Source organism: Choloepus didactylus, chromosome 19 (genome assembly GCF_015220235.1).
Source record: "Choloepus didactylus isolate mChoDid1 chromosome 19, mChoDid1.pri, whole genome shotgun sequence".
Taxonomy (NCBI): domain Eukaryota; kingdom Metazoa; phylum Chordata; class Mammalia; order Pilosa; family Megalonychidae; genus Choloepus; species Choloepus didactylus.
In genome coordinates this window covers 60,093,424-60,121,023 of record NC_051325.1, presented here as the reverse complement: position 1 = coordinate 60,121,023, position 27,600 = coordinate 60,093,424, and the positions used below count along the sequence as shown (strand labels likewise).

At 53.0% G+C, this 27,600-nt stretch overlaps 1 protein-coding gene and 1 pseudogene across 3 annotated transcripts; both read left to right on the top strand.

The window, feature by feature from the left end:
• The first annotated feature begins 8,757 nt into the window (after positions 1–8,757).
• On the top strand, positions 8,758–9,443 carry LOC119516141 (annotated as a pseudogene).
• Positions 9,444–12,497: 3,054 nt separating this feature from the next.
• ZBP1 (Z-DNA binding protein 1) lies at positions 12,498–26,998 on the top strand. 3 transcript variants are annotated; one of them, XM_037812125.1, is made up of 9 exons: positions 12,498–12,770; positions 15,202–15,426; positions 16,140–16,205; positions 16,733–16,906; positions 18,133–18,300; positions 19,423–19,626; positions 20,308–20,550; positions 23,024–23,303; positions 24,334–26,998. In XM_037812125.1, exons 1-8 carry the CDS (start codon positions 12,737–12,739, stop codon positions 23,218–23,220), a joined length of 1,311 nt encoding a protein of 436 aa, XP_037668053.1. In that variant the 5' UTR covers positions 12,498–12,736; the 3' UTR covers positions 23,221–23,303; positions 24,334–26,998. The 3 variants fall into 3 exon arrangements, with proteins under 3 accessions (XP_037668053.1, XP_037668054.1, XP_037668056.1); XM_037812126.1 differs by lacking the exon at positions 24,334–26,998 and adding an exon at positions 20,011–20,095 and having other exon boundaries at positions 23,024–23,179; XM_037812128.1 differs by lacking the exon at positions 19,423–19,626.
• Positions 26,999–27,600: the final 602 nt, after the last annotated feature.

The following is a 27,600-nucleotide window of genomic DNA, read 5'->3' as shown; positions in this document are numbered from 1 at the left end:
TCTCCAAATTCAGGGGCTTCAAAGAGCAAGTCTCACAAGCTTAGGGGTCTATCAGGAAGCTCTGCTGACCTGAGCCAAGTTCAGCTATCTCAGCTGGGCTCACCCAGGTGTCTGGGGTCAGCAGCCGGGAGGGCTGGGGGCTGGAGGGTGGGGGTGGCCTCTCCAGAACCGATGACCTCTGTACCGTATGGACTCACCCTCCAGTGAGTTGGCCCGGGCTTATTCCCGTGGTGCCTGGGCAAGCTTCCATGAGGAAGCAGAAGTGTGCGAGGCCTTTCTAAGCCTGAGCTCAGACCTGGCACTTTTTATTGGCCAAAGCAAGCCCCAGGCCGGTCCCGAGTCCAAGGGCCGGGAAACAGACTCCACCTCTTGCCGTGAGGAGTTGCAAAGCTGCATTGCGTGGGGTGTGGAGACCAGGAGGGGTGGAGAATCGCAGCCAGGTTTGCATCAGTCTGCCAGAGTGGCTAATGCTTTCTGCACGTCAGGAACTGTCTTAGCCTTGAGAGAAACAAATGCGCTCGTTTACGCCTCTCAGTGATCTGTAGGGCAGCTCCTACCATTTTCTCACTCCACAGATGAGGGATCTTTACAGAGTCACTGGGTCAGTAAAAGGCAGAGCTGTGGTGGAAGCAGGCAGGCGGGCTTCAGGGTCTGTGCTTACCCATGGGGTGGCCTCGCTCCCCTCTAGCTCACAGGATGCTTGCACCGGTCTCGGCCCTTTATGTAACCCTGAACCCTGGCCTCTCTGGGCTGGCCAGCGTCTCCACCGCACAGACAAGGTGGCCGAGTGGGGACGGAAACCCAGCGCTGCCCAATCCCAGACACACCCAGGCCCAAGGCACACAGGCGGGTCAGGCAGAAGCCCTCCGAGCCCGGCTTCCTCCCCGTGAAACCAGAATGCTGGGTGACACCTGCCCCGTGGTTCTGGCGGGGAGCGGTGCGCAGTCCCTTATCGTCTGGTAAGGGTGCGGACAGTGACGGGTGCTTTCTTCTCATCCAGCATATCTTCAATTCTTATCAAACTAAAACAGCAGGTCACAAGCAACAGTCCCACCACATCCAAACCCACAGTCTGTTCCTGGGAGGCACCCACATGTCACTATCCCCCTCCCAAGAGCTACCCCGTTGTCTCCAAAGTAATCGGCATCTACCTCCATTTTTGAGGTTTATCAAATTTCAGACATTAACTACTGACTTCCTGCCTTGAGGTTTCAGCACCTCAGTTCTCCCCTTTCTTCCTCCCCATAAAGAAACGTTCTCTTATGACTGTCTTGCCGACGTTACTTCTATCTCTCTGCCCTGCTCCCTAGACCGGGCCAGTAGCTCTGGACTCCCCACCTTGGAAGTTGAGGGCAATGTGTCCCCAGCCACATCTTCAGCTCACCTCTCCCCACTTCACATCCTTTCTACCTCAGTCCTCTCGATTTTTACTTCCAGCTCATGCAATTTCCCACTGTTCCTTTCCTGCCCTGGAGCATTATCAGACTTGCTGTGCTTTACCTGCAAGCTGCTTCTAAAACTGGAATGAGTGAATGGCATACACCTTGCTGTGACTGTGTAGATACTGTGTTGTTCATTTGCATGGCAAAATCCCATCTAATGCAAGTAACTGATTTTTGTTATTATTTTTATTGCACAGGAAATCCATGTTTGTTGTAGTAAAACTTAAAAACTATAGAGCAATACAAATCGCCTCTCCTGGTAACGCTGGAAGACAATCCATGCTATCTCTAGGCATTTTTCTGTGTTACACATAATCACATGCATTTTTAAAGGAAACATACTATAGTTTTTTTTGTTTTTGTTTTTTTAATTACCTTTATTACATTTAATGGAAGCATGTTACAATGTTATTGTTGATCATAGACTCCGGTTTGCTTTGATTATGTTTTTTCCCAAATATCATCCCTTTTTCAGCACTCTGCATGGTTGACAGTCATTTGTTCTCCCACATGTGAAAACATTTTTATATTTGTACATTTAGCAACAGTCATTGGCCACTTCAGTTTTTGCCAAGTTATAAAGTCCCAGTCTTTATCATCTATCTTTACCTCTGGTGTCATACATTCTCCTATCCCACCTCTTTCAGCTTTACTCACAGACATCTTTGTTCCATATACTTACAATATTGTGCTACCATCACACAGTATTATGCTCTCTATTTCTGGATCTATACAATCAATCCTGCTGAACATTCTGAAGTCCTTCAGCATCAAATGCCCGATCTCTACCCTCCTTCTATCTCCTGGTAGCCTGTGTTAACAGCTTTTAACTCTCAAAGTTTGCTCATTAATGTTAGTTCATATTAGTGAGACCATATAATATTGGTCCTTTGGTTTCTGGCTAACTTCACTCAACATGATGTCCTCAAGGTTCATCCACTTTATTATATGTTCCATGTCTTTATTCTGCCTTACAGCTGCATAATATTCCATCATGTGTGTATACCACAGTTTGTTTATCCACTCATCCATTGATGGACATTTGGGCTGCTTCCATCTCTTGGCAATCGTGAATAATGCTGCAATAAACATCGGTTTACAGATGTCTGTTTGTGTCTTAATTTTCAGTTCCTTTGAGTATATACCTAGCAATGGAATTGCTGGGTCATATGGCAAATCTATACTTAGCTTCTTGAGGAAACACTGCACTGTCTTCCAGAGTGGTTGCACCATTCTGCATTCCCACCAACAATGAATGTGCCCCTCTTTCTCCACATCCTCTCCAGCACTTGTAGTTTTCTGTTTTTTGGATAATGGCAATTCTGGTAGGTGTGAGATGATATCTCATTGTGGTTTTGATTTGCATTTCCCTAATAGCCAGTGAAGTTAAGCATTTTTTTCATATGTTTTTGAGCCATTTGTATTTCCTCTTCAATAAAGTGTCTGTCCATATCTTTTGTCCATTTTTCAATTGGGTTGCTTGTCTTTCTGTTGTTGAGTTGTTGGATCCCTTTGTATATTTGGGATATTAAACCCTTATCAGATATGTGGTTTCCAAATATTGTCTCCCATTTGTAGGCTGCCTTTTTACTTTTCTAACAAAGTTCTTTGACGCACAAAAGTGTTGATTTTGAGGAGATCCCATTTGTTTATTTGTTCTTTGGTTGCTCATGCTTTGGGTGTAAGGTCTAAGAAACCACCTCCTATCACAAGATCTTTAAGATATTGACCTACATTTTCTTCTAAGAGTCTTATGGTCTTAGTGCTTATGTTTAGGTCTTTGATCCATTTCGAGTTAATTTTTGTATCAGGTGTGAGATAGGGGTCCTTTTTCATTCTTTTGGAAATGGATGTCCTGTTCTCCAAACACCACTTATTGAAGAGGCTGCTCTGTCTCAGTTGCTTTGGCTTGACTGCCTTATAAAAGATCAATTGTCTGTAGATGCAAGAGTCTATTTCTGAACACCCAATTTGATTCCATTGGTCAGCATCTCTGTCCTTATGCCAGCACCATGCTGTTTTGAGCACTGTAGCTTTGTAATATGCTTCAAAGGTGGTAGTGTGAGACCTCCCACTTCATTCCTCTTTCTCAAGATATTTTTGGCTATTCGGGGCACATTGCCCTTCCATATAAGTTTGATTATTGGCTTTTCTATTTCTGCAAAGTAAGTTGTTGGGATTTTAATTGGTATTGCATTGAATCTCTAAATCAGTTTAGAAAGAGTTCACATAAATTATATTTAGTCTTCCAATCCATGAACACATACTATAGTTTTATAAACCTATTTCCTCAATATACTGTTCCCATCTTTCCATACCAATAAACACAGCTCTAGATCTTATTTTCTCATAGCTTCAGAGCATTCCATTGTGTCAATTTCCTCATTTTTTTTAAACTAATCGCCTTTGGTTGGATATCAAGGTTGTTTGGTCTTTCTTCACTTTTATAAACAATCCCATGAGAACATCTCGTGCAGACTTCTCAGTACACATGTACTATTAGCTCCTCAGGACAAAAGGAAGAAAGTCCTAGTATCTCTGTTGTTTGGCTCACCACTGGAGGTGAGCAAGCAGAGGCCATGTGACAAGGATATGGCAGAAACATCCTGGATGGACTGCAGCCTCTCAAACATGATCTCCATCTCTAAATGTCCACTCAGTAACCTTGAACCAGTTAACCCCATATTTTAGTCTTCTGTCTGATAAAATAAAATAAAAATCAAGGTTTGTATATGCATTAATTCTTTCCATAACAAACAGCCCAAACCCACCTCAGACTGGCTCCTGTATCTAAAAGCCACAGCTTGGGGCTGGGCTAGCTCGTCTCTCTACCAATTTCCCTCTCAGACAGATTCTTCTGGCACCTCATCTCTCCAAGTTCATTTCCGTACAGCTCAAAATACAGTAGCAAGAAATGACTTCCCAATCTTTCCAGCAAAAGACCCAGAATTGAATCTCATTGGCCTGGCTCAGGTCATGTGCCCAGCCCTGAACCAATCACTGCAGCCATAAGAATGGAGTGTTCTGATTGGCCAGGCTGGAGCCCCCAGCCTGCCTGCACCTGGGAGGTGGGGTCAGCTCCAGCCATCCTCCCAGGTGGGGACAGTGACCCTCCAAAGGAAAATTGGGATGATTCAAATAGCAGGGGGTTGGGTGCTGGGCCACTAAAACAGCAGATTCCACCACAGTGGACGAGTAAACGCACTAATCATGACGAAAGGTAGACTTTTTAGAAATAACGCCAACACCACCGCAGGGTGTAGACGATGTGGTTTCCTCCGTGCTGAGCTGGTGGAGGTGACGGTTGCTGAACGAGCCCTGCAGTTTGTGATGTCTTCAAATTGGTTTTCAGTTGGTATTTTCTGAAATTATTTCAGCATGCGCGTCTGGCTTCCTGTCTCGGTCGCGGGCATAGATGGAACGTTCAGTGTGAGGAAAAATGTGTGAGCCAACTGTGAGACGGAGCAGGCGGGAATCTGTGCCAGATTAGCATTGCATTTGCTTTAACACTTTGTACAGTTGTTCTGAAGTAAAAGAACTGTTTCTAAAAATAAAACAAAACATTGTAAAAGCTTCACGATCAAACCGTTTGTAGCAAACGATCAGTTTAAAGGTGCAAATACATTGAGAAGTAAATAGAGTGTGGGTTCGCCCACTTCACCCCTCCCCCTGGCCTGCTCCCCTCCCCCACTCTCCTCTCTGCTTCCCTTCGTGTCCCCTCCTCCCCAACGGATAACCCTGAAAGCAGAGAGCCGAAATCGTGATGTTCCACTTACTAAAAGGCTTTTATTCCGTTCAAAACAATTAACTTTGTCTTTGAAAACATGTAACGTGATTGAGTGAACAAGTGCAAAAATGAGCTTTTTAAATTCGTGGAGTTCGACTCCTGACAGCTCTTCTCAGGGGTTGGCAAGTTCAATGGAGCAGTAAAACGTGAGGATCAGGGGCTCTGGCTCCATGGTCATTTGGTCTGGATTCAAATCCTCCCCCATCTCCACCCTAGCTGCACAACCTCCCGTGTGAGTTACCCCTTCGGGCCCCAGTTCCCAAGAGGCCTGATGGGTAGAGAACCGTAGCAGATGCCCCCGACACCCCACCCTTGCCCCCTTGGCTCTTTCCCTTTCTGCCCACACTGCTCCCACACCCAGCTGTGTCCCACTGAGGCCTGTGCTGGCTTCCAGAGCCTTCTCTGCCCACGCATGCAGCAGGCCAGAAATGCTGGGGAATGATGCACCCCCAGGAGCAGCCTCAGCCCGTGGCGGAGAAGCATGGGTGACTGAACCCCCTCAGGGTGGGGGGCTCGGAGTCACAGCTCCACACTGGCGCCCAGCGGTCCTGGGTAGCCGAGCCCCCGTTGCCTGCTGAGGAACATGCTTGGGGAGAGAGAGAAAGTCTCCAACCTTTCCCATCTCCTACCAGCGTTTCCAGGAATCAGCTGCCATGTAACCTTGCACTCGAACCTCTGCCTCAGAGGACACCCAGCCTCAGACAGCAAACTGTAGAGTGGTGGTCAGCAAAGTGAGAACGTCAGCGCATCTGGAGCAAAGGGTCTCACTGAGGAGAAGGCACAGAGAGGCACGTGGGTGGGTTTAGCTGTGTGTGCTCAGGTGTGTGCAACCACCAATCTTTTTAGGGAAGATCTTGGGGTCTGACTATAGGGTGGGATACTCATTGCAAATGAAAAGAGCTTAGAAATTATGGTCCCAGAAAGAGCCGGGGTCCTATCTTTTGGAGCTGTTTCTCTCCATTTCCTTTCTTTACCTTCTAGGCATCGAAGGCTTTGAACCTCAGGCCTCAGAGCCTTTGAAAATGCTTGAGCTCCAAAATATGAAAGAAAAAAAAAATTACCACAAAACCCAAGATCAATAAATGTTTAATTAAATGTCTGGAAAACCAAACATTATGTCAAGTTCACTAATTGTTCCATTTAGTAGTCATAAAAATTTCATTACTCTTCATTACATCTGAAAAGAATTTATAGGTGAAATCGTCTCACTTTGCAAGAATTCCGAAGAATCCCTAACGCTCGGTGGAAAAATCATGGCCAGCTGTAATTAAATGAATTACTTAAGGCAAATAATTTTTGTGGCAAAATTATTTTTTAGCAAAACCTTTCAGTTTTATGAATAAAAGTCAGACATGAATTCATTTTTCAGTATATTTGTGGGGATGTGAGGAGAGTGTTTCTAAAGAAGTTGGGGGGCCCGAAGGGTCTGAAAAAAGCCCAGTGCAGGCCACACACCCCTTGGCTGGAACACTGCACAATGACACTCACCCTCCCTCTCTCCTGCCCACCTCCTGCCAGCTGCCTTCCTCCCGGCAGCCAGGGCCACCTTTCCAAATCCCCACTTGCCTGGGACGGAATCTTCCAGCAGCTCTCCATTTGCCCCCAGGTTGCACGATCTGACCTCAGATGCCACATGTGAGCAGGAGCTGTTGGCACCTGGGCTCTCCTTTACCGGCCTGACCTGCTGGGGGTGGCAGGAGCCCAGGGACTCTGCTGGAGACCCTGTACCCATCCCTGGCCTGGGCAGTGTGGCCTCCTCCATGGCCTGAGTGGGAAGCACCACAGGGAGCCCAGACGGGGGCCCTTTCTCCCAGCCCCCGCAGGGGCCCGCACAGAGCCTGGTGAAGAGACGACTGGGGACTGATACAGGGAGTGACCGTCGGACAAGCAGGATTGCTTTGCTACCAGGGAGGGATAGTTGGGGGCCGCATCACAGCAGTAGACTTCTGCATGCTCCGCTCAGCCCTTTGCAGAGACCCTGTGATGTAGGTGCTGCTCAGATCCCCTTTTGCAGAGGGGGAAACTGAGGCTCGGAGAGACAAGTGACTTGCTCAAGGCACGAGCTAAAGCGCTGGAGTCTGGGATTAGAACCTCAGTTATGTCCAGCTCCAGGGGACCCGGGTGGACAATAGAGCTCCCAGAAGCAGTAGCTCCTTGACAGGCAGTGACTAGCACCTGAGACAGACTCTTCTGGAACTACACAGGAGCTGGCTGCCTCGGACACCCCAGCTGTGCCTGGACTTTGTGCCTCAGCTGGCCCGTGGGACTCGGGCCACCCCCATCCCCTCCAGCCACCTCTGGTTCTCTGACTACCGCCCCTGACCCCAGAAGTGTTATCATCCATAGTCGGTTGTCTCCAGACCTTTCCACCCCTCCACCTGAGGTGCATTCACAGAGAATCTGAAAATAAAATCCAGGCTGCCTGGTGAAAAGGAGACTTGGGTCTTGCCAACACAATATGCAGTAAAAATATCTCTCTTTTAAAAGAGAGAGAGAGAAAAATTTAAAGGCTCGAGATCAGTAACATGTAATTATCATCTGGTTTGGGCAGAGAGTTCTAATAGTCTCCAGAAAAACACAAGCCATGAAAAAGGAGCATGCTTTCCAAGGCAAAAAGAGATTTGGGCTCTGGCAGGCAGTGGTGCCATCCTGGAACTCCCCTGGCCTCTGGAGAGGATGCAGAGGATGCAGAGAACCCAGGATCTGGCTTCCAGGCCTCCCTCCTCTCCCCTTTGCCTTCCAGACTGTAGAAACTGCCTTGGGACAGCCTCAGCAGGGCCTGCTCAAGAAGTGGTTTCCCAAACAAACAAACAGACAAAGGTACCCAGTGTTCTTTTTTACTTTAATTGCTCTTTTTCACTTTAATTGTTATTCTTGTTATTTTTGTGTGTGTGCTAATGAAGGTGTCAGGGTTTAGTTTAGGTGATGAATGTACAACTGTGTAATGGTACTGTGAACAATCGAATGTACGATTTGTTTTGTATGACTGTGTGGTATGTGAATATATCTCAATAAAACGAAGATTAAAAAAAAATAAAACAAATGCCAACAAGAAAAAAAAATAAAATAAAACAGGCAGAAGCCTTTGATCAAATGATTAAAAAAAAAGAAAAAAAAAAGAAGTGGCTTCCAATTAATGGACATATATAAAATAGCACAGAGAAGACACCTTGATTCTTTCCCGGGAGGAACAACAGACCTTCGCAATGTCAGGAACGCCTGTTCTCCTCTAGTTTATAGTAATAAACTCCTCAGTTTGACCTGGGTGCATAGTGGCCCAAAATAAAGACCATCTTTCCCAGCCTCCCTTGAGGTAGGTGGGTCCACAAGACTAAGCTCTGTCAAGATGTCAGTGGCGTATGTGTGCAACTTCCGAGAAGTGCGCTGGAAAGAATACCGGTCTTGCTCTCTCGTGTTAATGGCGGGGGCGGTTGCTGCTGAGTGGGATGCAGATAATCGCTGCTTCCATGGGGAAAGTCTCCCCTGTCTCTTCCTTTCCGCTCGCCATCAGCGCCTGTGCTCGCCAGAATGTCTGCAGTGCCGCCCGATTGCTCACAGACCGGCTGGCCCCGGGGGGGTCAACCAACTGGGCAACAAGTACATCCAGCGGACCAAGCCCCTCACCCTCAAGCGCACCATCAACCTGTACCCTCTTACCAATTATACTTTTGGTACAAAAGAGCCCTCTATGAGAAAGACAGCTCTGTTGCAGCCAGATTTCAGCGCATGAGGGAGGGATTTGATAAAATTAGAATGAGGACGACTGTAGAAGGAGTTCTGATTGTGCATGAGCACCGGCTACCCCATGTGTCACTGCTACAACTGGGAACAACATTCTTCAAATTACCCGGTGGTGAATTTAACCCAGGAGAAGATGAAGTTGAAGGACTGAAACGCTTAATGACAGAGATACTGGGTCATCAAGATGGAGTCCTGCAAGACTGGGTCATTGATGATTGCATTGGTAACTGGTGGAGAGCAAATTTTGAACCTCCTCAGTATCCATATATTTCTTCACATATTACAAAGCCTAAGGAACATAAGCAGTTGTTACTGGTTCAACTTCAAGAGAAAGCCTTGTTTGCAGTCCCTAAAAATTACAAGCTGGTAGCTGCACCATTGTTTGAATTATATGACAGTGCACCAGGATATGGGCTCATCATATCTAGTCTTCCTCAGCTTTTGAGCAGGTTCAATTTTATATACAACTGAATTTCTGCGCAGTGGAGAACTAAAAGATGCCGTCTCTGGGAGCACAGCTATACAATGTAGAAGAATAAACACGATAGAAAAGTTTTTTTGGTTTTATCTCTTTCTCAATCTCTAAATTGCCCCCCACCCCCATTTTCTATTGTTTGAATAGTGAAGTTAATATGAAGAACTAGATAGTGGTGTAAACAATTGTGATAATGTTTAATTCACTTTTGGTTCTACTCATTTTTGAACAACATTAAACAAAGTGGACTTTATTTGCATTTTTTTAAAATTTCACATTAAACTTTTAAAATTCTTAAAAAAGAAGAAGAAGAAGAAGAAGAGAATACCTGTCTTTCTTTTTCCTCCTTCCCATTGGTGGGAATGCCGATGTGGTGGCTGGAGCTTCCGCAGCCACTCTAGAACATAAGGTAAACCTGGGAATGGAGGCTACAAACTACAGAACAACAAATTGAAGAAGCCTGGGTCCTGAACCTGAACTGCTTGCTAGACTCTTATGGTAGAAAGAAAGCAGTGTCTATATACTTTAAGCCACTGATATTTGGATTTCAAGACAATCACCTATAGTAAAAACTATCTTGAAAATCTCTTTAATAAAGAGGAGAGATACAAGATAATCAAACCCTTATAAGTGAGACACAGTCAGTGTGGTGAGTTGCTCATGAAGAGTCACAGCTTCCTGTCCAGATGTGCTGTGGAATGCAATGGAAGGTGGAACCCACCCATATTCATTTGTTCTCTTGCTCTCTCTCTTCTGATTAGTGACCAAACTTACGTTGTGGAGATACATCACATCACGTTTTCTAATTTATACAAGTTTTGTGACCATGTAGCATGTGCCAGATAGAAATGCTTTTCCTTATTTATTTAGGCTTGGAGAGGTAGTGCCACTCGGCCAGGGGCAGCAGGGCTGTAGCTCCAACCCTGCCCTGAGAAGACAAGGCTGAGCCCTCGGCCAGCCTCTCCCAGCATGCCAGCCTGCCTGGGCGGGGGCTCCTGGGAACCATGCTTCAGGACGAGGGGCATGGGGGGCAGGTGGGGCCGTCCAAACACTGCCCAGATGGGCACAGCCAGGAGGGGCACCAGCCTCCAGCACTGCAGGACAAGGGGCCTTTCTGGAAGCAAAGCTGAGGTGGACCGCCTTGCTCAGAGAATCAAATTCCGTCCTGCAACCCAACCTGTGCGTGCATCGGGGCCCAGGAGCCCCCGAGTCCAGGCCTGGGCCACGCTGTGCAGCCAGGAGCTCGCAGGGGAACCAGCCAAGGGGCCCGGGGCCCAGGCAGGAGAGGCCGGAGGGGACGGGCACCCGGAGGCGGTCCTGGAGGCCAGCTGGAGGGCGGGCTTCCCAAGCGAGGGCCACAGCCTGTGTCAAAGGCCGCCCGGAGTCCCGGGCACTGAGGTCTGGGGACCCACCTGGGGGTTTAGCCGGAGAACAGGATTCCGACTCCATCTGAGGAGGGGAAACGCAACGATGGGTGAATCAATGAAAGGACAGGAAGCAGGAAGAAGGAAGGAGATGGGGAGCGAGGCGGTGGCGTGGTGGGCGGGGGGGTGGGGACTTGGAGCCCGAGCCCATCCAGCCTGGAGTCCACCCTTGGGGGACGAGGGGAGGGGTCCTCTTCCCCAGGTCCGAGGGGACCAGGAGCCCAGATGGCCCAGAGCCCAGGTCGGTGAGCCGGTGCCACCTGGTGGCCAGGCCCGGCATGGCACCCACCTCGTCCCCCGCGCTGCCTCTGGGCTCAGCCGGGGCCCCACCCTGGGGTGCTTCCGTAGTATCCCTCAATACCCCAAATCACCCCCATTTAAAACAGCATGATTACTTCCACTGGATATTGATGTTTTCAGTTTTATGTAAAGGGAGAATAAAAGCGTCATCTGGCTTGCTATTTGTACTGTCCTGTCCCACGCTCCCTGCTCCACCTGGGTGGCAGGTGAAATCACCAGGGAGCTTTAAAATGCCTGCTGCCTCGTCCCCTCCTCCAGCGCTGCTCCCGGTGTTTGCCTCCTGCCTGCTCTGCAAAGACAGCTACGAGCCGAGCCTCTGGGACCCCCTTCTGTCCCGATTGCTAGCCCTCTGCTTTGCAGGGAGCGAGCACATCTGCAAATCCCACCGGGACTCCGGGACGAGCCCTGGACCATGAGTCAGGGACTTCCCAGGCTGAATTCTTGGCCCTCTTGGCTGCCCACAAGGCCCTTCGCCTCTGTGAGCCTGTTTCCCCCTCTAGCCACTGAAGATCACAGCGGCTCTGAACTGTTTTGGGGTCACTGGATCCTCTGAGAATGTATGAAGCAGTAGGTCCTTTTCCAAGAGAAATGTGTGTGGGCACCTTAGGACGGACCCATTAGTTCTCACTGTGACCCAGTAAGTCAGGTACTTTTATTAACCCCACTTGCCAGGCCAGGAAACCAAGGCACAGAGAGGTGAGATAACTTCCCCAAGGTCACACAGCCAGCAAATGGTGGGGCTGCATTTGAACCCAAGCTGCTGGGCTCCACTCGCATTTCCCAACACCGAGCAGTAAGGCCCCCAGGTAGGAATCTCGATGTATCCTTGTGAAGCTGCTGCAGGAAAGCGGTTTTCTATTCTGTGATTCCGAAATTACTCAGCAGGCTGAGAACCTGATGTGGTCTGTGGGCTGAGGGCGGTTCACCCAAGACTTCTAGATTTTACAGATCAGGGACACAACCAGAAAACAAACCATGGGGCAGCCCAGCTGGCTTAGCTGCGTCCTCTCCGTGTGACCTCACTGCCTGTGCCTCAGTTTCCCCTCTGAGACAAGAGGATGCTACTGGTCTGGATAAGCAGGAGGATCACAGGAGGTCGGGAAGCATGTGGTAGTGCCTGTTCGAGAGGGTGGTCATCTGGAGACGCAAGCGAACACCCACCCAGGTGTCTCGGCCTGGGTGCCGGGGGGGGGGCGGGGTGGGCAGCTGTGGGTGCAGGGTGATCAGCAGGCACCCCGGACTGGCCACGCCCCGTCCAGCCCCGCCCTGCCCCAACCACCCTGCTGATTATTCCTGCTTTCAATTTCATTTCTTCAGAAAGCCAGCTACAGGAGTTCTGTTTTCTTTTTCTCCAGAAAGCTAATGGGGTTGAGCTGGCCTGAGACAGATGGGACAGGCTTGCACTGTGTGTGATGAGCCGACGGCAGCCTGTTGAAGCCGGCCACCTTCCCCCGGGAGTTAAGAGCTGCCGGGAGCACCCGGCCCAGCTCCCTCGGGCCTCGCAGCCCTGACCCAGCTCCCAAGGCCAGGGCCAAGTCCCCGAAGTCTCCGTCCAGCCACCGTCAGCATGGCCAAGGCCCCGGCTGACCCAGCCACCGAAGGTACAGTAAGTTCTTCCTGCCATGGCGAGCGGGGGTCCCGGGAGGGGATCTGCTCTTCTCTCTCTGGCCGGGAACAGTCATGATAATCGGGGTCCCCTAAAGGATGGCAGAAGGACAGCACCTTGGGGGCAAACACCCCTCAGGCCAAGCGCGAGGGTTCCCCACTTTACAGATGCGCCAACGAGCACCCCACCCCCACACGACACAGAATGACTCTCGGGGCAGCCCAGCTGGCGAGCGCCGGAGCCCGGTTTGAACAACCCGTCTTTGTGCTCAACTTGAGAAACGAGGATGTGCACTGAAGTGTTTTTGCCCATTTTCAGTGCTCCCTCAGTTCATGATTCACTCGAGAATAACAAGACGCTGCCTTGAGAAGTTGCCGTGCCCGGGGCCCTCTGCTGAGTGCCTCTTAGGGTGATCTCGTTCCGTCCTCACCACAATCTTTGCAGAAGATGCCGTTATCACTCCCATTTCACAGATGGGGAAACTGAGGCACAAACAGCCCACACAGCCAGTAAGCAGCAGAGCCAGGGCTTGAACCCAGGAAACCAGCCATCAGAGGGTAAAAAGGAGGAAGAGAGAGAGCAGGGAAGGGGGTTGGTAGGGGGAAGCCAAGACCCCAGACTGGTCCCCAGGGTCCACAGCTCCTCCCTCCAGGGGGCTGGGGATGTGCCAGTGCAGATCAGGGGTGCTCAGTGCCAGCTCCTCATGTCTTTTTCTTTTCCAGTTGATTTTCTTTCCATTTTGTCATTTACACCTAGTCCATCTTACAACTTCCCATTTTCAGACTCACCATCCCGGAACAGGGTGGTTTCTCTCACCCAGGTCTCTGACCCCGCCTCCTGTTTGGGGTCAGGGGGGCGGGTGGCAGGGCTGGGGAAGGGGAAGTTGAGCCAACTCGCTGTTCAGGCTTTCCAAGAATCAAAACCCTTTACAAGACTGCAGTCGGTTCAGTGGGATTCCCCACCCACGGGGGCTGTGATTTGGGGGGTGAGGGGGTGGGAGCCTCCAGGTTTTCTAATTGCTCCTCACCTGAACCCAGCAAGGGTGAAAACCTCCGACCACAAGGGCCGGCTGCACATTCACCACCCCTCCCCTGCTGGGCCCTGCACCCAGGAGAGGACCCTGGCCGGCCGAGGACCCAGTCACTGCCCTGGAAAGGGGCCCACGTCTTTCTGAAGGGCCCTGCTTTGCACCTCCCTTGGGGTTCATGGGGTTGAGAAACTTCCTGGTGACATGGTGGGCCGCCCTCATGGGTTCTCCTGGCTGTGCTACCGGGAGCCAGCTGTGCCACCCCTGCCCCAACTTTGCCCCTGTCCTTGTATTTGTTTCCCCAAACCTGACTCCTTGCAGAACAGCTGGGTTTGACTTTCAGGAGCCTGCCCCATGAGGAGCAGGGGCCTCAGAGAGTCCCTCCTTGAGTCTCACGGCATCCTGCTTAGGGCTCAGTAAACTCATGTGGGGAAACTGAGGCACATGCTGACTGGTCCAGGAGGAGCTTCTCATGGCCTGCCCCTGGGTCAACCAGGCAGATGTCTGTTCAGGCAGAGAACAGATCTACTCATCCACTCACTCATTCATTCACAGCACACTCATTTATTCAACTCTGCCTGGCCCTAGAGATGCCACGGTGAGCCAGGCCAAGTCCTTCAGGCTGTCACGGTGGGACGTTCTGTGGGGGCCATTTATAAACAGCAGCCCGCAGGCTCTGGGGCCCCAAGGATGGTTTCCCAAAGGAGACGGCGTCCAAACAAGTCCTGGGGTTGCGTAGGCATTGGAGGAGCGGGGCGAAGAGTGCTCCTGGCAGAGGCGACAGACGTGCGGAGGCCCAGGGATGAGGGAGTGAAAGGAGCACTGTTGGGTTAGCACTCAGAGCAAAGCTGGGGGCGGTGGGGTGGCCGGCCAAGTTGGAGCACGCAGGTCGTGGAAGGAGCTAGATTCAGACCCTGGCTGCTGAGCAGACAGTGGCCCGGAGGAAACCCCTCTGGAGATGGGGGGCAGTGGAGAGGAGACGTGCAGGGGAAGCCGGGAATGCGTCTCTCCAGGATGCCACGGTCACTTGGCCTTTGGGAGAAAGATCCCCTCTGAATGTCTATTAGGTCTCTGGTGTGGCTGAACGACGCTGCTTGCTGAGACGGCCAGTGCGAGAGTGGGGGCAGATTCCACAGGGAGGACAATGCCGGGCAGAGGCAGCCCCCCTCGCCCCCTCGCCCCCAGCACCCATGCCCCCTTCCTCCTGCCCCAGGGCTCTTTGAGGACAGCTGAAAGCTGCCTTGCCACTGCCCAGGGGCGCTCACGCCAGGCCCTGCCTGGAGCCCCTCTGCCCAGCCCGCTCGCTTGGCTCAGGGATGGAGCTGCCTGGGACCCTGCACCCATGCCCTGCCTGGGGCCCCTTTCCCTCTGACCTCTCTGCCCCTCGTTCCTCTCCTAGGCGACCTTGAGCAGAAGATTCTGCAGGTGCTGAGGGACGCTGGCTCCCCGCTGAAGACCACCCAGCTGGTGAAGGAATGCCAAGTGCCCAAGAAGGAGCTCAACCAAGTTCTCTACCAAATGCAGAAGAAGTCAAAAGTCACCCTGGCTGCCCCCGCCACCTGGTGCTTCGGTGGGAGTGAGACTCGAGTCACCGGTCCTGCAGCGCTGGCTGAGCCCGGTGGTGGTAACTTGCCATCCCTGGGGGAGGGGGGCGGGCAGGACCCAGCGCAAGGCAGCCCCAGCCTGGGCAAGCCTAGATTTGGGCCCCACAGACCTGGGTTCGAATCCAGACTCTGCCACCAGGGGAGCGGGATGCCCATCACCATGCTCGATTTCTTTCTCTGATCAATGAAGATGACAATGGGGTTCCTTCTTGGGTTTGCCGAGAGGATTAAAAGCAAAGGGCCCTCCACCCAATGTTGGCACATAGTAGGTGCTCAACAAAACATAAAAAAATAACAGAAAATGATAATGAGAATAATAATAGAACAAATCATATATAACAAAGTTTTCAACACACTAGATGCCCATTTCCAGTTTTATAGCTGACAAACAGCGCTGGCATGTAGCAAATACGTACAATGTGCCCATGCTGTGCTCAGAGATTCATACTCATTTTACTTAACCCTCAGGACAACCTTGGGCAGGAGGGAGATATTATCCTTCTCTTTATTCCATGGAAAAGGAAAGTGAGCTCAGAGAGGTTAATCAACTCCCCCAAGGCCACACAGCTGAACGGAGGGCAGGATTTAAACCTGAGTTCGTTCAACTCTGGCGTCTAAGTTGGAAGCTGTTTTGCGCCGAGGCCCACCTTCACACAGCCCACCTTTGCGTGGACAGAGGCCCTGGTTGCCTTGCCTGCTTCCCACTCCCTCTGACCCGTCTTTCTTTCTCCAGCCCTGACTCTCCAAAAAGGAGCAGCTGCAGTGCCCCCGACTCCTGGGCCTCAGCTCAGCGGACGGCGTAAGCGTCTTCACTTCTCTTGGGTGCCTGGGACTTGGGGGCCCATTTCCCCTGTCCTCCAAGCCCTCCATGGTCACTGGAGAAGTTAAGAGCATTTAGGGCCATGCACTACCACCAGGAGGTTCCCACGAAGTGTTCAGAGGCCAGCCTTAGTCTCTGCAGCAGAAGAATTTAAACGGCCAGTTGAGAGTTCACGTGTGCTGTGCTCCTGCCATGGGCCAAGCACAGTGCCAAGCTCTGGGCATCCCCGGTCCCCAAACTGCCCTCTGCAGGGCATTTTCCTATGCCCATTTTACAGAGATGGAAACGGCACAGAACAGCTGGTACATAGTAGGTGCTTGGCAAACCATTAATGATAATAACTGAGAATAATAATGATGATAGTGTGAATCCTAATAGAACATAGCATCACCCTAGATGCCCTTTTCTAGTTTTACGACTAGTGCTACAGGCCCAGCTGGTGAGTGGACCAGCCAGATCCCCTCCCCGGGGGGTCTCCCTAACCACCGGGCCTTCCTGCCTCCCAGAGGAAGCCATTTACAGGCTTCTGGAAGCTGGGGGGCCCCTCAGTGCCCTGAACATCTCCCAGGCCCTGGGCATGAAGACGGCAAAAGACGTTAACCGAGACTTGTATGAGATGAGGGACAAGCACCTTCTGAGCCTGGACCAGAATTCAAAATCGTGGACGATTTACCGACCAGGTAGGCCTCCTCCTGCCACCCGCACCCGGACCCCTCCACAGGGGCAGTGGGACAGAGCCGTGGAGGGCCACTGGGGCACCCGACATTTGGTCCTTGCTGGGCCACCTGCAGAGCCTAGCACCCTCTGCCCCTCCTCAGCCCCTGCCTCAGTGGGGTCAGGGCTCAATGACAGCGAAGGCAGATCCAGGAGGGCCGGGTGCGCTGGCAGGAGCAACCAGGGAGGGCTTCCTGGAGGTGTGGCTGTGGGGCCACAGTTGCAAAAAGCAAGGGGTGGGGTGGAGAGGTGGGGCCTTATCAGCCCCGGGCACAGGGGCTCAGTCCGGGTTTAGGAAAGGTTTTCTGTGAGTCCTTGGCCCAACTTGGGGTTTTAAAGTTGCCAGAAAAGAAGGCAAGGCTGGGCTCAGAGGCAGGGGCACAGGGCCTCAAGCCCACGGTACTTTTGGGGGTCCATGAACAGTGCTTTAATTGTAATTTCTTTAAAAATCAGCAAAAAAATGATATCATAATACTAATGAATGTCAGATAACGAATGAAGTCTGGGTTATCTTTGTCTTCATACTAACACAACTGTAAAATGTAATTTTATGTACATGTATATATGCATTTGTTTGTGTGTGTGTGTGGAGGAACGGGCCCTTGGAGGTCAGAATCCAGCCCCGTGGGGTCAGCGTGTCCCCAGGCAAGTGCTTCCCTCTGCCTCGTGGGGTCGCGTCCTCCACTGACAGTGCCCAGTGGGACCGTTGTGTGGAATGAATGATGTCGTGGGACAGTAGCCAGATTTTAAATACTGGTGACAAGTTCAACATCTTTAAAATGTTGTTTGATCCCAACCAAATGCATCTGGCAGCCAGAAAGAGCCCACGGACCACAGTCTCCGGAGCAATGCTGAAGGGAGAAGGGGGCCTTGGGGCTCAGTTTAGGGTCGTGGGGGCCTTGGGGTGGGAGAGCTGTAGCGAGCTCCTGCCAGCCTCCCGTCCGTGCAATGGCAGAGGAGCCAGAGGGAGGGTGACCTGCCACGGTGGTTTCCAAGCAGTGCTCCACCTGAGGATCACCAGCGGTGTTTGTGAAACACGCCGTTTCCTCAGTCCTACCTTGGACCTACAGTCTCAGAACCCCCAGGGTGAGAGCCTGGAAAATCTGTTTTAACAAGCTCCCCACCCACAGGTATTTGGAATCTCTGACCCCTAGGGAGGGAAAAATGGATAGAGTGGAATATTATTTTGCAGGAGATTATGAAAGAAAACATCAACTCACCACAGTTATTTACCAGCAAAATCCAGTCAATGTGATCCACCAAAATGGACCCAATAGCCAAATTTCCATTATACACTCTGAAGCCACACAGATCGGACATGGTAACACCATAAAGAGAGAAATGGCCTCTGGGGAGAGTGGTAAGTTCTCTGGCACCCAGGAGAAGGGGACCTTGAGGTGGCACTGCTCTACCTGGGTGGGAGTGGGGGCACGGCCCCCCAAGGAGAAAGGGCAGCTTTCCCATCTCCAAGGATCTCCTTTATGGCCTGGTGCAGGGTTCGTCACCCTGAGAATGAGGAAGTTGTTTGTGCCTTGATCAAACCTCTCCTGCTTTCCCTTCACTAGATCCCTTTTGCCTCATTTTCAGTGTCACCTAACATTTTTCCAAGAGAAACAACTCAATTCACTTCCCTTAGCACATTGTGATAACGGGATTCTTGTAGTATTCTATTTGTTCCAAAATATACATTTTTTTTTCTCATTTTAACACCTCTGAAATCAGGATGCATCTTATAATCAATGGTGTTCTAGTTTTGATGACATACAGTCCCCATCAGGCTTTGTGGCCAGAGGGGATGGGCAGTCTTATATGCATTCTACTTGAGGATATCAGCCCCAAAGTTGGGCCACTCCCTACCCCACCCTGGGCCTCAGTTTCCCCAACTGTGAAATGAGGAACTTTGCTCCAGAATCTAGATCAATGGTTTCCAAACTTCAGTCCTTTGGGTACCACCTGCCTAATCTTGTCCACACCTATGTCCAATTATTTACTTCATGTTCTTCAAATATTTCACCTTGTTGAATTACTCAAGTGTACTTAAAAATTTTATATCCTCACCTCAGCTGAAAACCACGAAGGTAACCCGTCGTAAATTGTGCCTCACTGTCATCAGGGCAGAAAGGCTCTGGGTGCTGTGTTGAGGGTGTTAAAGACACGTTAGCCCCAGAGGACAAGATCAGTGATGAGGTCAGAGGAGGACTGATGTCCCCCCGTGGGGGTGCCAGGGACGCCCTTCCCCCAGGCACTGGCCGCTGTTCTCACAAACCGGGAAGAGGGATGGGCTGTTCTGTGGGTCCATCTGCTCTCCAATCCGGAGTCTGAAGTCATTGGCTCTCAGTGGGTGGTGGCCAGGGGGGGTTCAGAGGCTCGTCTCCTGCCCCTAGCCGGGACTTTGTGGGGGTGGGTGTGTGGGGGTGTCAGAGGGCAGGGAAGCCTGGAGTCTCCTCCAGGAGGATGTGCTGCTCCCCCCGCCCCCCACCAGGCTCGACGGCCCCCCTCCGTCTCCCCCCGACGGCACAAGGTGATGCCTCAATGCAGGGGTCCCCAGCCGGCGCCTGGGGGGTCCAGGACATCCATGTGGAGAAGTCTGTGTTCCGACGGGTGCAGCTGGGACACGGCAACGAGATGAGTCTCCACGGAGCCCGGGCCGAGGGCCCTGTGCTCATCCCCTCGGGCAGCCCCCCAGGTGAGGGATGGATAGAATGGCCCCAGACCCCCCTCTCCTGCTTCACGCTGGAAGGAACTTTAGCCAGTTTGGGGGGGCACGGAGGTATGGTGGGAAATTCCTTTCCTTGCCCCAGAAGGCTGTGCCTCAGAAGAGAAAGGCTGGGGCGTTCACAGCCGGCGCTCTGGGTCCCCATCCTCACCACCCACTGTGGGGGAGGCCTCAGTTTCCTCCTCGGGAAAGGGGGCCTGGCCGCCCCGGAGAGGCAGGGCTGGGCTGGCGGAACAGGGGAGGAGGAGGTGCTGCCTACTGCATGGGGTCTAAGGGGCACGGAGGGCGCAGCCACCCTAAGGACCTGTGCCCTAAGGACCTGGGCCTGGGTCCTCCACTGCACTGGCTCTCTAGGCGGGAGGGAACGGCAGAGGGGCCGAGAAGGCACCAGAATTCTCCAGATATGGGAGAGCCCACCTGGTGGAGCAGGCAAAGTCAGGCAGGTGATGGGGGTTAGTAACAAGAGTGACCTCCTGGAGGTGGGGGGAGGTCCTGGGAGGGGGGAGGTAGGCTGGGAGTGGGGGCAGGTGGGGGGAGGTGGGCTGGGGGCGGGCGGAGATGGAGATGGACTGTGGGGAGGGGGACTGGGGGTGGGGGCAGGGGGACTGGGGACCGTGTCCCCCTGCTCACCTGCCCCCGGCCTACCCACAGCCTCTGCCGCCACCGGCCAGGAGCCCTTGTTCGAAGTGCGGATGCCCACGCCGGGACCTCTCCCAGAGGGGGACGCGGCCCAGCGAGTCCACATTGCGTCATGCTTCCTCGAGGACACCGCCATCGGCAACAGCAACAAAATGACCATCGGCGCAGGGACGGTGGGGCGCGCAGGAGTGGCCAGGCCCCCCGACGGCTGGGGGAGGCCCGGAGAGTGGGAAAAGGACACAGAGGAAGGCCCAGGTGAGCCCAGGGCCACACTGCACCCTGCGTGTTCTCCCAACCCCTCTCCCACTCGTTTGCTCATTCATTCACTCATTCATTCATTCACTAGTCTCCTGCTTCCCAAGTCTGGGCGCTGTGCAAGGGAAGGGCACAGAGCAGGAGCTCGGGAGTGGGGCCCCAGGGTCAGATCTTTCCGGCCATGTGCTCTCACCCAAGTCAGTTTCCTCATCTGTGAAACGAGGAGGCCAATGACAGCCTGTGCCCCCAGCGTGGCTGTGAGGACTGAGGCACGCGGGCCACGCGCTCTCCCTGTGCCCGGTGCTGCCCACGACGAAGCCGTGTGAGTGTCATTATCGTCACTGTTATCCTGGGCCCCGGAGAGCTGCTGGGAGGCCACAGGGAATAAGGGGCTCCCACCTGCTCAAAGCGCCGTCTCCCCACGTCCCCGCACAGGGGCATGTCCAGGCTGCCCCTCGAGGTCACCCAGGGACCCCAGCCCCTTCTTTCTGGGCCCTCGGTGATCGGCCGTCCCTGGGGCTCTGTCCTTGTCTGTGGCTCGAGGCACCAGCAGGGAGGGGGGAGAGAGGACACCGGGGGCCAGCCACTTCCCCTTTACCACGCCCGCGCCCCCTCTGCTGTCAGCCAGAGGCCGGAACCGAGCCACGGGGGGCTGGGGGAGGTCTCCTGGGTCAGGGGCGGACGGAAGGAGGGGAGGGCAGACACCGGAGCAGTTAGCAGGGCACGAGGGGGGCTGCAGGGGTCGCAGAGGGAGAGGCAGGCACGGCTCCTGGAGCAAAGTGGTGGGAGCGTGGCCCCGGGGGCAGGAGAGCGCAGGCAGCCGCCCGAGGCGAGAGCAGGGCGGCCGGGCCGGGCGGGGCGGAGTGTGCACTCGCGGGCGGCCGAGGCCTCCCCACCCCTCCAGGCTGCACCGGGGACTCCAGATTTTATCCCAAGGTACTGGGGAGCCCAGAGGGGTCTTGAGGAGGACAGGGGTATGATGAGATTTTTGCCTTCGAAGTGTTAGAAAGAGGATTAGAATTTCTGGGATTTGGAACAAAATGCCCCAACTAGCCCCACTGGCAGTTAGAAAGCCTCGATTGACAGATTCCTCTGTCTGGAAAGAAACACAACGCAACTGCTTTTTTTTTTTCTTTTTTGAATGGTTAAAGCTCCCAAATTTGTTCTGTGCTGTAAGGTCGGAGCAGAGACACTAATGGGGTCTTTGCCCTGCACCTCTGACCCACCCACCAGACATATTTAACTCTTACTCGGGAGACGCGTGGCCCACGTAGGGGCTACCCTGAGGGCAGTGGGGCCTGGATCTTGAGGAAACGGCTTATCAGAGACTTGGGAGCGCTGAGTCCACTTTCGGGGTCCCCAAGGGGAGCCTGGGCCTCCCTGCTGCTGCCTCAGGGGCTTCTGCCTGCCCGGGACCAGCAGCGGAATTTGCAAGGCCCGGCGTGAAGCGGTACCCGGGACCCTGGGCTCAGCGAAGGTTGAGAATTTCATGACGTGACATCAGAGCATTCAGCCGAGTGTGGGCCTTCCGGGCACAGACCCGCGCAGCTGCCCACACTGAGCACACCTGGAGCCGGCCCTGCTAGGAACCTTCTAGAACATGACACATCAGCTTCACCGCGTCCTCTGGGCTCCAGGCTCACCGATTCCTCCCACAAAAGGACACTGTGGCCACCTTCGGCCTTTCCCGCCTTCCAGATGTCAGGAAGAAGGGCTTCATTCATTCACGCACTGACTCAGTCAATTTTTCCTTGGAACCTCCTGAGTGCTACAGGGAGATGATGTCCCAGAGGAATTGGGGACAGCTCACAGCGTGGTCAGTCCGTCAGTGTGGTCTCGCCAGAGAAAGACCAGTGTCATGCCAACCTGTCAAGCTCGCCGAGCGGCGGGCAGTGGCAGGCAGTGGCGGGTGGGCAGTGGGGGCCCTGGCTGGCCAGGGAGGCCCTGCAGGAGGTGGCCTTGGAGCCGAGGCTGGGGCCAGAAGGGGCCGGCCGGGGCAGCGTCTCCGAGGGGGAGAGGGGAGCAGGTGCAAAGGCCCCCGCTGAACAGGTCCACAAGTTCAAGGCCAAGGGCGGGAGCCTGGTGGGCCGGAGAGGCGGATATGATGGGTGGGGCCTGCCTCTCCCAGATCCTAGAGCCTGGCAAAAAGTCTGGACCTTACTCCAAGTGAGCTGGGAGCCCCCAGAAAGTCTTGAACAGGAGTGAATTCATGAAAGTCCGACTCATGAATTAAAAGTCCTCCTGAAAACGCTTTTGGGGGCAGGAGGCAGGGTCCTGGGGAAGCAGGAGCTAGTCCAGTGTCCAGGCAGGAGAGGACAGGGCCTTGGAGACAGGGACATGCAGCCAGGCCACTGGGCAGCCCATGGCGTGGGGATGCACGGCCTTAGTCTCCAGATAACGTAACGCACAGTGTCTCGGTTCTTTGCAATGTGACGGCCCTCATGTCCCTCGGTGACGCTCTCTCTTCCTCCAGCTCCGGGCTCTGAAGCTGTGCTGTCCAGAGGTGATTTCTTCGGTGACGTCCACCAGGCTGCCCCCAGCAACATGTCCACACTCACCCCCTCCTTTGAGGCTGTGACTCTTGGGAATGGGGACCCCACACCCGCAGGAGACGGCGGCTGTGCAGCTGGCACCTCAGACATGGGGAAGCAGCAGGGAGGCTGGATTTAGAAGGAAGGGCCCTCTTGGCAAGTGCCGCGTCTGCCTTCCATAAACACCTTGGTGACCTCTTTGCTTCCCAACGCGTGGCCCACGTGAGTCAGCGTGTGGGGCTGGGCCCGGCGTTGGAAGGGGCTCCGGGAGAGTCTTCTGGTGGGGGGGGGGGGTGTCCCCTGGGGGCCCTGGTGCTGAGAGGAGGGGGTGGGTGCCCACGGGGCTAAGAGGGTCTCCACGCAGCACTCTCCACTCCTTCCCTCTTCTCAGGGCTCAGGGCCACCCGACCACCTGACCATTCTAGAACCTTCCCACCTGGCCTTGATCGCTCAGGATTTCTTAGCTGAACTTTCAGATCACTGGCTGCCTGTGCGTTGGGTGACCTCTCCCACCAGTCAGACGGGAGTGCTTGCTCCATAGCAGACAGGGCAGCAGGCACCAGGGCAGAGAGCCTTGGAAGGGGCTGGGGAAAGGGGGCACCTGGGAGGGCCGATGGGAGGTACTTTTTTGGACACCTAAAAGAAAATGGAAGATACAGAATGGTGGTGACCGGCCAGGAGGGCCACTGAGGAACAGGACTTAAATCTCTCCACACACACACACGTGTGCCCACACTCATGCACACACACGTGCAAACACAGGTGCTCTACCCTCCGGCCCTCCCCGGGCCACGCTCACACCTCAAGCCAGCCAATCTCACACTCCACTGTGTGTCCTCTGCTGGGCTGAGGATACCCAGCAACCAGGAGTCCTGGCTGGGGGTTCCATGTCTGCCTCATGGCCTGGCTCATCCCAGAGCCTCAGGAAAAAAGGTCATTAAACAATTTCTTCTCTCCCTTCTCAACGTGACTAGGAGGGTCTTGAGGGCAGGTGTCCTGACCTACTGTCCAACACTGGACCAACACCCAGCACCTATGATATGTCCCTTAAAGGATGAATCCTAAGATGTTGTTTGAGCACCTGGATCCAGACATTCCTGAAGCAAGACCTATCCCTGGACTTGTCTGTTACATGAGCCAATAATTACCCTTTGTGCTGAAGCTGGCCCAGTTGGATTTCAGTCCCCACTGGGGGACAGTGCAGTTTGTCCCTCTCACCTCTCTCACTCTGTCTCTGCTACTCAACCCTCAGGTTTCAGCTGAGATGTGACCTCATCCAGGAAGTCTTGCCAAGTACCTGGTCTAGCCTCATTCTTCTTCTCTGCTTCTGAGGCCTCTGGTGCATCCCCCATCAAACCCAGACTTCGTTATCCTGTCATCACCTAGTTGCTTGTCTATCTCTCCACACTCATCAAGTCTCATTCAGCTGTAGGGGACAGAAAGCCAGATCAGCTTCAGCACAAAAGGGGACAGAGTGGCCCTTCTAATAGATGAGTCCAGGGATAGAGCCTGCTTCAGGAATGTCTGGATCCAGGGGCTTAGACAATGTCTTAGGACTCAGCCTCTCTCCCTCCATCTCTCTGCCTACCTTCCTTATCAGGGGAAATGGCCCAAAGATGGCCCCCAGCAGCCCCCTACCTCCATCCACCAGCCTTGCAGGAGAGCAACTCTGCCCCATTGGATAGCTAAGGTCACAGTGTCGTCACAAACTGGTCACTGGTTAGAGCAATGGAGCGCTGTGATTGGCCAGGCCAGTGTCACAGGGTCTAGCCTAGAAACTGGGATTGGGGGGGGAGCACCAGCCACCCCTAGCCGTAGGACCTGCAAGTGCAGGATGGGCAGTTCCCTCAAGTGAAATCCAAGGTCTGTTACCAGAAAAGGGAGGCCAGGCCAGCAGGAAAATAGCAGTCGGCTGCACCCCCAACCCCAGCTTTGGACAGTGAAATTCCTGGGCCCAGGGGCCTGGTCTCGTCTCTCCCACTTCCTGGGTTAGTGGTGGCTGCCTAGGGAATGTATGCCAGCTGCTGCCATGGGCCAGGGCCTCTTCTGGGCCCTCAGGCGACAGAGAGAGGGAGACAAACCCCTGCCCTCAGCAGGGAGGAGGACCCATCCATGGGCAGCGGGCACCCAGTAGGAGTGATCACAGGGAATTAGGCAGGTGCAGAGCCGGGGCCCTGACACAGACTGGAGGAATCCAGGAGGCTTCCTGGAGGAGGAAGAAACCTACAGCTCATCCTTAGAGGGCAGAGGAAGGAGGTCAGGGTGGGATGGGAATGGTACTGCAGGCGGAGCACAACCCAGGGCAAAGACAGCAAGGTCAGAAGCAACATGATTTATTCTGAGAACCATGGCAGTTGGGCGGTGCTGGAAGGGCCCAGCCAAGGCTGGTGCAGGCGGGAGGGCAGCTGGAGGGGAAGCCAGAGCCAGATCACGTGTGCCTGTGAGTTTGGGTCCGACGCTCGGCTCTTCAGAAGCAGGGCCCCGTCTGCCTGTGGATGCCAGAGAACCGAGCAGGTCCATGCCACAAGGTAGCTGGATTCATTAAAGGGTGGGGTTGGGTGTTCTTGTCCCATGGGATGGAATTGCCTAGCCCCTACTGAGTGCATGGGATATTCAGTTTGCAAACATGAGCCACCAGGTCTCAGGATGGCTTGGGATTGGGTTTGGCCCATTGCTCACGGGGTTGGCTTCCCCCTGAGGTGAGCTGAAAACGCTTCCACTCAAAGCAAGGCTCCGTGTCAGCAGGGGATCAAAATGCACTGTCAGAACTCAGCTCCCACCCCCTCTGAACCAGAATATTAATTTTTCAGTGAGATTTTCCCTCTTCGTATAATTAATTTGTCATAAACACACTGACAAATCATTGCTGGCAGTTAATGGGGGTTGGAGGTGAAGGTCAAAGCTGGTCGCTTCAGGAAGGAAATTAACTAGCTACCATTAAAAGCAGAAAATGATTAAGTCCCACCATCCCCCAGCCTAACCCACTCACTGGCCCCTCCTGTCTTCTATGATCTGTGCAAACAGAATGTGCAGCCTCCAGAGGTGGGCTGGGGGGTGGGTAGGAATTTGCTCAATGACTTGGAAATGATTTTCCAAAAATACCATGACCTCCACATGAACAGGTCCATTTTCACCCCCATTACTCTCTTCCTCTCGGAGTGAACCCAGACCCGACCCTTCACCTGTGGGGTTTTAGCGGATAGCCAAGATAGGAGGCTTAGAACAGGAAAAAGAGTCTATGGAGAAAGCTGGGAGTATTTTGACTGCAAGTGACAGAAATCTAGCTCACCCTGGCTTAAACAAAAAGGGGGATATATTTGCTTGTACCACTGGGAAGCTAAGGGATCCTAGCTTCAGGAATGGCTGGATCCAGGGGGATCAAGTATTATTTTCAGGACTCTGTCTTTCCATCTCTCTGAGAGGCTCTCTCCACGTGGCTCCCAGCCACCCAGCATTTATGGCCTAATAGCTTAGCCACCACAGCAGAAAGAAAATTCTTCAAGCTAAATAGAGCTGGTGGAATGTCCCAGGGAAGATTCTGATTGGTCAAGCTTGGGTCACATGCTGGTCCTTGAACCAATCAGGGAGAAAGGAGTATTCTCATTGGTTAACATGGGGTCAGATGTGCTGCCCCCTGGTGGGGGGAAGTGAGAAGGATGTGAAATGCATTCCTGAAAAAAGAGTGGACCTTTATCAGAAGAGGGGAGGGATGCTGCACGGCAAAAAGCAGGTATCCATGTGAGACCAAGGAAAGAGATGGTTATCTGGAGCATGAGCTATATTTTCTACAGTAAATTAAACAATTTAACTTGTACAGTCAGCTTGTTCAAACACCACAATTACATGGAACTTTGAACAGGAAGTGAGATCTGGTAGGTTTGCACAGGTTAGTGTGAAATAGTGACACATCCCAGAGTAATTTGGGTGGAGAATAAAAATATGTATGCAGGGCCCCCCTGAGGAGCTGGGGGAAAATGCAGAGGTGTTGGACTTCCTCACCTGGGTTGTTGTGATGTTCTCACAAACATTGGGGACTGACTGTTTGGTATGCTGAGCCCTCTATCTTGGGGCTTGCCCTTATGGAGCTCATAACTGCAAAGGAGAGGCTAAACCTGCTTATAATTTACCTAAGAGTCTTCCCCTGAGTACCTCTTTGTTGCTCAGATGTGGCCCCCTCTGTCTCTCTAGCTAAGCCACCCCGGCAGGTGAGCTCACTGCCCTCCCCACTACATGGGACCTGACTCCCAGGGGTGTAAATCTCCCAGGGATGAATCTGGACCTGGCATCCTGGGATTGAGAACATCTTCTTGATCAAAAGGGGGATGCAAAATGAAACAAAATACAGTTTCAGTGGCTGAGAGATTTCAAATAGAGACGAGAGGTCACTCTGGTGGGCATTCTTATGCACTATAAATATCCCTTTTTATGTTTTAATGCATTGGAATAGCTAGAAGTAAATACCTGAAACTGTCAAACTCCGGCCCAGTAGCCTTAACTCTTGAAGACGATTGTGTAACTA

Excerpts from the sequence above, each read along its gene's own strand:
- ZBP1 (XM_037812125.1), top strand. The coding sequence starts at position 12,737 with ATGGCCAAGGCCCCGGCTGACCCAGCCACCGAAG. Across the intron at positions 16,206-16,732 it reads GCCTCAGCTCAGCGGACGGC|AGGAAGCCATTTACAGGCTT; the intron begins GTAAGCGTCTTC and ends CCTGCCTCCCAG. Across the intron at positions 19,627-20,307 it reads CCCCTCGGGCAGCCCCCCAG|CCTCTGCCGCCACCGGCCAG; the intron begins GTGAGGGATGGA and ends GCCTACCCACAG.